This window comes from Montipora capricornis, chromosome 12 (genome assembly GCF_036669925.1).
Source record: "Montipora capricornis isolate CH-2021 chromosome 12, ASM3666992v2, whole genome shotgun sequence".
NCBI lineage: Eukaryota > Metazoa > Cnidaria > Anthozoa > Scleractinia > Acroporidae > Montipora > Montipora capricornis.
The window spans coordinates 682,441-692,440 of record NC_090894.1 but is presented as its reverse complement, the minus strand read 5'-3'; the positions used below and the strand labels follow the sequence as shown (position 1 = coordinate 692,440).

The 10,000-nt window shown below is 38.9% G+C and overlaps 2 protein-coding genes across 2 annotated transcripts in view; both read left to right on the top strand.

The window, feature by feature from the left end:
• LOC138027506 (uncharacterized) overlaps nucleotides 1–5,526 on the top strand; it is a 16,200-nt gene extending 10,674 nt beyond the window's left edge. The window contains exon 5 of the mRNA XM_068875061.1: nucleotides 1,306–5,526. Coding sequence (XP_068731162.1) covers nucleotides 1,306–2,339 — 1,034 coding nt within the window. The 3' untranslated portion in view covers nucleotides 2,340–5,526. The remainder of the gene's footprint in view (nucleotides 1–1,305) is intronic.
• A 3,861-nt stretch (nucleotides 5,527–9,387) lies between these two features.
• Nucleotides 9,388–10,000, top strand: part of LOC138025184 (uncharacterized) — a 974-nt gene continuing 361 nt past the window's right edge. The window contains exon 1 of the mRNA XM_068872377.1: nucleotides 9,388–10,000. This exon is cut by the window's right edge and continues 361 nt beyond it. Coding sequence (XP_068728478.1) covers nucleotides 9,391–10,000 — 610 coding nt within the window. The 5' untranslated portion in view covers nucleotides 9,388–9,390.

Genomic DNA, 10,000 nt, shown 5'->3' with positions numbered 1-10,000 from the left:
AAATGACATTTTGATGAAAACTGACATAATTTTGAAAAAAGGTGGGCCGACGTTTTTCAAATTTACCCAAATGCAATCCATTTAAATCCTCCCCAGTTTTGTCCATCCTTGTCCCTTCTTCGCTTTCCTGTGTTTTGTTTGAGTTCTTCTATAGTTTTGAGCCATTATTTTGTTATTTCAGGTAATTCTATGACCATTTCATCAATGCTGAAATTGCCTAAAATTGCGTGACCTAGCCCCTTTAAGTAAGCAAAACACGAGTTCAAAAGTCTGAAAGCCCAAAACTCCCGTGCTGCATATTAATTTCGCGGCGTACACACGCATTGCATTCTTAAAGTAGTGAGCCTATGACGTAATTTTCTCCTCGATCCAGCTCTCTCAAGAACTTAAGTTAGTAATAGCCGACCATTAAATAAGAAAGTTATAGTTTTTTAAAAAAAGGGGTCTTTTTGAAATCAAGGCTTAAAACTTTGGTTGGTTAGTGTTTAGCTCACATAGTTCTAAAATCCGAAATCCGTCATTTTCTTCTCGATCCAGCTCTCTCGAGATTTTAAAGTTAGTAATGGGAGACCATTAAGTAAGAAAATTCCAGTTAAAATAAACATGTCTTTTTGAAATCAAGGCTTAAACTTGGGTCAATTAGTGGTAAGTCATATTTGGAAATCCAAAGAAAAAAGAAGAATTGATTTTTTGACCACGGTAGCAATTTAACGCAAATATATGTCAACGGCAAATCCTAATCTTTCAGGTCAGGAGTGCTTTAACGCGTGCACTCATACATTTTAAAGCAAGTTAACAGTGTTCATCGTACGTGACACTGACGCCATATACTGGTCAGTAAATGAAACGAAAAAAAGAATCACATCTGGGGTTCATCCCGAAACGAATGAAACACTTTCGAAATCGTGCTAAAGCTAAAAATAAAAAACTTTAAAAGAAGTTTACTTCTAAGAGCAAACTTAACTTGTGGACAAAAACTTTTTCATGTTATCCTGGCTATTTAATATTGTATGGTTAATGCCCTAGCGACACAGCCATATTCTTTTATTCATCAAGGTTGAACCAGCAAATTGATTCACTTAAACAAATTATCAAGACCTGCACTGATGCCATTAACAGATTAATAAGTAACACGAAAAAATGAAGCCTGAGTATCTTCCTGAAATCGTACCTATAGTGAAAAGTAAGCATTTTTGAAACAAAAGTTTCTTCGCGCAAATTGAACATGGGGAATATCATCCTGTTTATTTAATATTGTGCGGGGGTTTAAAATAATGAGACATTTCTTTTATTTATCAATTGAAGATTGTACCGGCAAACTGAATTACTTCACAAAACATCTAGACCTGCCAACACAGTCAGCCAAGGATGTTGAAGTGTTCACTATTGATGGAAGTTTGTTTATGGCCTTCGCTCAGTATCATTCTTTCATCTACAAACTAAACGAGTCGGCTGGAAATTTTACCCTTCACCAGACCATAGACACCATTGGAGCATACGACATCGAATACTTTATGATCGCTGATAAACATTACATTGCTATCGCCATTATTTGGGATCATACTTTCAATCTAAATTCTTCCGTTTTCCAGTGGAATGGACACAGTTTCGAGCTTTGGCAAAACATTTCAACATCCGGAGCAACCAGTTTTAACTTCTTTAAAATACATTCGGAACTGTTCCTTGCAGTCACGAATTCTGACGATGGAAGTTCTTCCCGTATAAACTCATCCATCTACAAGTGGAAGGAAAATAAGTTTGAGGAGTTACAGGAAATAAGAACACAAGGAGCGTGGGCAAGTACAGTATTGACGATAGACAACGAAACATTTATTGTTTTTGCAAATCGCCGGTTCTATAGGGATTCTTCCAATTCTTCAGACGTGATGAAATGGTCGGGGAAGAAATTTGTAGACCCGAAATTCCCTCAGATCTTTGGCCTTAACGTCAGGGATCTCAAGTCCTTCACAATCGACGATACTGTATTCCTTGCATTAGCGGCAACGACTGGAATTGTGATTTACACGTGGGACGGTGAAAAGTTTGTTAATGCGAATCAAACTTTTTCAAAACCACGTTACGCGGTTTTGACCTTGCATACGTTTACGATGTGTGGTCAAACGTTCCTGTGTGCAGCCGGATATTACCGAAGGCGTGATGGCATGTTGGTTTTGAATGTGCACTCGGAATCTGAGTTTATGGCGAGGTATCAAGAGCTTCCACAGAAGTGCCGACCAAGACGTGTCAAGTCATTCGAGTATAAAGGTCACACTTACCTAGCAGTCGCAAATTGCGCAGGTTACAGCGCCGTGTATAAGTCAGGTCTAAAGTGGTTCTAAGATAAACTAATGTAAAAGGGCTTTGGAGTGAAACTTGTCAAAGATTTATCAAATAGGACGATTGACCAAACTTCATATGAACTGAATTACTTGTTCGTCAGTCATGAAAATCAACTGATAATTTGAAGCTGCTTTTTGTGGCCTCAACTCTTGGCTTTTAATTCCAAACGCGGACTCACACAAATAATTTCATTTGAAGGATTTGTTAATCTAGATAAGGTAAATTGGCTTATTTTAAGTTGTTACCTTTGTAGTTTTTTCTTCGATGAACAATTTTTGCTGAGAAAAGGTATCATAACCTCCCAGGGGCGGATCCAGAATTCTTCTCATGAGGAGGCAGAGGAGGTGCACCACAAAGGAATGAAGCAGCTGACTGGTGACTTTACTTTTTCTTCCAGAATACCAGCCGTAGGTCATCTAAAGGGGGAGGGGGGGGTGCGCACCCTCTGTACCCTTCCCCTAGTTCCGCCCCAGCCTACTTATAAGTTGTTTCAAGTGGTTCTGCATTCAGGGTAGGTTCGGTCGGTCCCTCCTCAAATATTAACTTTACTCGTTTGTGTGTGAAGAAAGTCAACGCTGTTTTTAAGTGGAGATCTTTTTACGAGTGATAATGATCATTTTATCCGTTTTTTTGTTATTTTGACTTGTCGCAACGGGTGAGGTGGAAATATTCTTAAACTTGACTTTCATTTATCAACAATCACTTTGAGGTTTTTGCTTAATTCCTCCAACCCTGTAAACAAATAATCACCGTTGACATGCATAGTTCACTTTAATTGAACCCGTCATCGGGAGTAATTTAAACAAGCATGAAGTATCACACACTACGTATCAACTCTCATGATAGGTTTTAATATTACGATTAATGATGTTAACGAGTAAAATCCAAGGTTATGTCCTTGAGTATGTCCGAGTAGTGTTGTTTATATAAATGTGCGTAAAAGAGCGAGGAGATCACGACTACTAGAGTAACACAATTTGAGAAGAAGGATCAGTTCCATTTCGTAACTTTTCCATATCTTCTCTTTGCTCTTCCAAAAGAGGAACTGTATAAAAAATGCATTTGCAATTGATCAAAATGAACGCAATGGCGTTCTGAGTTATGTCAAAAGAATGTGTTAGATGCTTGACACAGAAAAATACAGCACACATGTTTTATCTTTTGACAGAATGTTAGTTTGATAGTTCTAAGCCATTTCTTTCAAACCCAGTAGCCCAATAATTCAGTTTGAGACAAAAGGCATCACGAAACTCATACAAATCCTTCCTTTATTCCCCAGAACCGCAAAATCTCGCTTATTGTTTTAAGTTGAATTTTCAGTCAATCTACCGAAATTACAACCGGACGCCCACGATCATGGGTTCCTGATCACAATTTAAGTACTGCATGAGCAACTGTAAAATTTTAAATATGACCAAAGAATCTACAGTCGATCTGAACAGTTCCAGTTGGGAGCAAACCAATCTGTTGATCTCTGTTGTGTGTGTGACAAACACAGGCGTGCCGTTCAACAAGAGAGTACCCCAGCTAATATTCTAGGCGAAACTTCAACCTGAGTTTTTAAGATTTCAATTTAGGCACATCAGCCAGTCATAAACGAGGCCTCCGGCATAAGCTCATGGCTAAGAACACGTTTCGATAAAGTGGGTAATTGCTAAGATTCTAGAGTTTGCGAAATACTTCGGTGATCTTCAATAATTACAGGAGTAGCTCACTTGGTGTGAGGTAATAGACAAATCGAACTCCACTGCTAGGAGATATGTACAGCAAATTTAATCAAAGTTCAAAATCTCAGTTTCCTTGAGTTACAAAGTAACGACAATTTGTAGAATCGACGATAATTTTACGATGTAACAGCAGTAGTAGTACAAGTAGATTTGTAGCGATGAGTAGTGAAAGTAGCAGAACAGTAGTAGCGGTGGTAGTAATGGTGATGGGTTCGAATTCGGTCGACGACTCACGCCAAAAGATAGCTTGATAGGATATCCATTGATAGATTATAGCAACTAGTAGATTCTACGATCGCTGAACAATAATAGCTGAATATACCTTAAGAGTGCGCAATTTTATAATAATGCCTTAAGTGAATAAAACTAAGGAGTTGTCTAAAAACGTGCACTCTACAGTTTTCTAAACTCCCTCACGGAAGATGTAGAAGCTATCGATAAGCATGAAACCGCAAATTCGTAAGGAAATTGTAATATTGAAGCACGTTTACCCTTTAAGATACTAGTTATAATCACTAGAAAATTCGTGAGAAAAACAAAACAGGAAAAGTAGTCGTTTCCAAACTAACATATAGATATGTACTAACTGCTCTTCGAAATCATAAGATAGCACGCGTAAAAGCGGTAACATTGCAAAATAGTCAATAATAATTATGTATGGGGAACTACAACAGGTTGCAAAAATTAGTGAGACACTCCCGTTAAAAAGACACCTTTTTAGCTTTCAATACCCACTGGGTCTAGAACTTCCAACCTTTCCCACTTCTTCCCTCCCTCTCCCCTTTTCAAGGTTAATAGTTTAAGTTTCCAGCACTTTTTTGTTCTGCTAAAAAAGATTGATAAGGGGGTAAGGGGAAGGGGGGTTGCAGTGTGTGAGGAAAATTGGGTAAGTCAATAACGTCCCAAGAAGGTGAAGTGCGTCTGTTAATTTTGAAACCCGTTGTTGCATAGTTGTGCACCACTTATTAATAATATTGTATGATATTGAAAATTGTATACTGACCATTTTAAGGACGGTGCCTACCATTGTTATTGTGCATACGTTCTGCGCATCTTGAGATACTCGGGTTTCCTATCGGTGATGCTCACTAATACAGGGATATTTTTGCGCGGTTTAAAACTATCCGGAGAAAGTAAATCTTAGTAAGTACTCTTGGCATCCAAAAAGAAAATTGGGGGGTAACCATGCATTTTATGGAGATAATTAAGCTTCAGTTTGAGAAGTTATTTCATGAATTATCTTTGAAAAATGCGTGGTTACCCCCAATTTTCTTTTTGGATTTTAATAACACTTGTTAAGATCTACATTTCCTATATAATCATAAAAACGTGGGCAAAAATATCTTTGAATTAGTAGGCACCGTCCTTAAACATACTTATTACGAAAACACGACAAAAGTGTTATTAAAAATTAGGTATGGCGTTTTTGTTAACTGCTATGAGTCATTCTTTGTTTCTAGTGAGAATTAAACAAGTAAATAAAACGAGTTATAAAGTAACTTTTGTTGTTGTTTTTCGTTTACCTATGAATGTGTATAGTAAACTTGATTTCATGCAATGCTTCCTCCGTCGACAACTGCCGTGTTTTTTTCCTCCATAGTCCTCTTTATGTATGTATATCTTCCGTTCGATCGTTTTGTTTTACTTGACTGTCAGAGTGACTTGCATAATTTTCCACTGCAGAGACCATAAAGTGCCTGGTTCTGGTGAGGGATTGATTACGTCGCCCTTTGAGCAAATAAAAATTACGGCGGTAAAGCTGAGCAGGTACAAAACACAGGTCACAGGTCATTGTTTTACCAATGCAGAAACAACGCGAACCGTTTACAAATGTTAACATTTGCCCCAAAAACTTTTGTTTAGGACTAATTAGGCCTAAGGTTAGCTTTAATGGTTGCTTAGGATACGTTGTCTTGGCAAAATAATGACTTGCGACCTGGACCTGTGACCTGTGTTTTTTACCTGCCAGGTAACACTTTCTTGGGGATAATTCTTACGTGACTTCAAGGCGATGTTGGTGTCCCAGACTACTCTAGGAACTGAGTTGGTTACCGGGTAAGGAATCAGATGGTACAGAAATATCCCGGAAACAAATTTCGAGAATTTGGGTATATCTCGTGAAGTGGTCCAAAAGGTTCCGGAATTCCGGAACAACTCCAGCACCCGGCCAACCGGAAAATGCTGTCCCATTTGCCAGATGAATTTACCGAAATTTTAACTGAAAAGCGCTTCGAGTCTTTTGGAAACGTTTTCTCGTGTTTCGAGATTTTCGAAAATTTAAGGTAGCTCCGAATCGCCTCCCTATTTCTCTGATTTCACGCGATTTCAGTTCTATTTCGGATGCTCAAGCACTGAGCTGTCCTTGGTTCCTTTGTTCTACTATTTGTGGCAATATCAATCGGTATCTCTGCATATTTCCAATATGCTTTTATTTTCTCACAATGAACCTGGGCTGCCTGCAATTAGTTTAGATTCCCAGAAGCAGGTCAATTCTTAAAATTTGTCAATAATTCATAACACGAACCGAGATTATTAATACCGTTTACGTAATTTAATATAAAATAATTATAATTACACACCTCCAATTAGTATAATATTCAGCTTTTCAGCTACTGACGTAAAACCCCGCTTTGTATACTTTTTATTTTCCTTTCACTTCATTTCCTTTCTAGTCTGCTACACAGCCGTTTCTAGTGTTGTCACGCGACGCTCCTCCCCACTAACTCCCCATTAGTGGGGAGGAGCGTTGCGTGACGACACAAAAAACGGCTGTGAAGCAGACTATTTCCTTTCTTGTTTTTGGTCAGAACAGAGATCGACGTCAGTACCAGAAAAAAAATCTAACTTCTTCAAATTCACTACATGGGTACAACGTACCCTACCTTCCAAGAGACAGTAAAGCGTTTTCACTAGTGAAAACGGATCACTCCTCAGTGTTATCGACAGCCTTTTCTGTTAAGTCAGACAGAAATCAAAAAGCTGATGTCTCATATAAATAAAGCCTGGTTTACAATGCGACATAAGCATAGCTTAAGCATAACAAAGTTCACACTTGTTGCATAAGCATAAAAGAAGTGACATGCGCACGCGCAGATAGATCCAGAAAAAAAATTTACAGAAGAAATGGGACGAACCACGTTCCAAAATGGCGGACGGTCTTGTGCTTATGTTTATGTTGCACCGCTTTACACAATTATTAATGTGACATAGAAGCATAAGCATAAGCAAAAGAAATTGGAAACGATTCCTTTTTCTTATGCTTATGTTACTCCCGGTTTACACAGCTGATACTTATGCTTATGCTAGCCTTATGCTTATGTCACATTGTGAACCAGGCTTTACTAATACGTATTTTAACCTGATTTTCAAGTGACGTCATCGCCGCAATGTCGGTGGACGAAAACAAAAGATCTGTCATTAGCTCCTTTTGTTCGTCCACCAGCAATTGTACATTGCAGCATTGTTATGTGTCTCTAGAGATTGGTTGCAAACCATCAATACACGGTCACTTTCGTCTTCTCAAAGATGCGTCCTTTTATGAACGAGACATGTGACAATAGTGGCCGGAGATTCGAGAATGTGAGAGAGATTTTCTGATGTGTCCCTTAACCTGGTATTTCATTTGTCTTTCTATGATCACTTAAAAAGAAAAGAATACGCATACTAGCAAAAGCATCTTGACGCGATATGAACACAGTAAGTAGACGCGACACGAACTTAGCAGTCGTTTCGCACAACTTTCAGAGATATTGTAAAATTTCAGGAGGTCAGACCAAGACTTTTACACTCGTTAATTTAAACAGAAACGTTCAATTCCGCGGAAAGCGGAAACTAGACTCGCATTTGCTGGTCATAATCTACACGGGCAACAAAGTTCTCTTTACTTACGCTCACTATTTGGGCGCTTTAGCACGATGATGGTAGTGCCGAAGAAAACTGACGTCACTTTTAAATTAAACATCTACGCCTTCGTGGCAGTCCATCTTGGTCGCACTTTACAATGTTGGTAGCAACGCTGTTCAAGAAAATGTTGACGTTGTCGCCCAATGGTTACATTTAGCAATTTAGAGCAACTTGTTGTTTAGCGCAAGACGAGACATGATGTGAAAAGTGTGCCGCACGTGTGCACGTGCGCACGTGGAGAACGATTTTTAAAAAAAAATTCTTTACCAATAAATCCTTGCGCGTGGCTTTTCAGTCGACGTTGCTGAGGCGTTCTATCACTGAGTACAGAAACAATTTAATATTCTTTAATTGGGAATCTTGGCGTCTGGAGCAGACTTGTGTCAGAACGTGTAGCATGCATGTTTGATGACGTTTGTTCAACATTTTTTGTGGGAAGAATGTTTTGATTTCGATCAAACATCTTGTCCAACATACAACAAATGAGTAAGCGTGTAGCCACCCTTTCAACAATAAATACCCAAATAAATTTTCAGAAAAATTCCTCTCTGAAGTTAACTTCACGGATAGAGAGAGGTCATTTGAAAACAAAGACAACAGCACACAAAAGAAAATATTGCCTTTTGTTACACAATACCACCCGGCTTTACCTTACCTTAAGAACATATTTATGGGGAAATGGCGCATTATTCAAAACCAACCGCACCTTAGAGAAGTATTTAAGGAGCCACCCATACTATCATATCGCAAAGGAAAGTCGTTAAAAGACACCTTAGTCAGAGTTAACTTTTGAAGGCATAGATTTTAGAATCGCTTGCGAATGGCAGGAGTCGCGCAAGCCCTTCAACACTTTTTCAACAATGGTAAGTAATTATTTGCCCGTTCAAGACTTATTAAAATCTCCATTCAATTCCACGCACAAACAGTCCTAAATTACCCCAAGCACAATTGAATATCTCCCTTCCCTCGGCAGCATTTCTACCATTTAGGTGAACTAGTAAAGCTCCCTTCAATAGCCCATTTCTAAGTTGCTGTTGCACAAGAGCTTGGTATTTCCAAAATAGTACAGCCAATAGTTAAGTGTAATTCAAAGTTGCCGTTTTTTGACAGTGAGTCAATTTCGTCGGTCATTTCCTGTTGGCGTTCTTCACTTGATAAAAACAGGCAACTTCGACTAAAGATTACAACGTGCTTTCCCTTGAATTCTTCTGCCATCTTAAAAGTTTCTATTGAAACAATAAAGTTTAAAAGAAAATATTTTGGAGAGAAAAAATTGTCACTCCCTATCGAGAGAGAGAAAAAGATAACTAGAAAAAAACATGGAAAGCTATCATTTGTGCATGCGTGGTGGAGTGGCACTAGGGGTGTCATCGGCTTCAGTCTTACACGAAGTACTACCCTAACTGCTGCCGTTAACAACATGGCGGGCATACAACAGTGTTGGAGTTATGATGATTTTGATCTTGATGACGATGTTTTCGTTTCTCTTGAAGAAGCCATAAGAAAAAAAGAAGAAAGCTACTTCGGTAACCCGAAGCATTACATGCTATTTTCTGGAGCTGCAATGGGAAGTGATACCTATTGGCAAAAATTAGGCGCCAAATACGGGGTTCGCGTGAAGGCATTTTCCTTCAAGACTCATGGCAGGAATGCTTGTGGTAGAGTTGTTCTGTCCGATGAACAATTACAACGGGCTGATGACTTCTTACACATGGCAAACAAAACTTTAAAACGACGTTTTCCGACTGGGAAACCCTACCTAAATAATTTACTTCGAAGGAACTGGCACCAAGTCAAGGATACCAGTGCAGTGTTTGCAATTGGAAAAATTAGCGTCCACGGGAATATGGTTGAGGGCGGCACTGGGTGGGCTGTGCAGATGGCTGTGGACGCCAGGAAACCCGTTTACGTGTTTGACATTGTCAGCAGTGGGTGGAAAATGTATGACTATGGCCAGAAGAAGTTTTCAATTTTTAAGACTGTCCCGAGACTGTCCTTAAATTTTACTGGAATCGGCACAAGAGCATTGC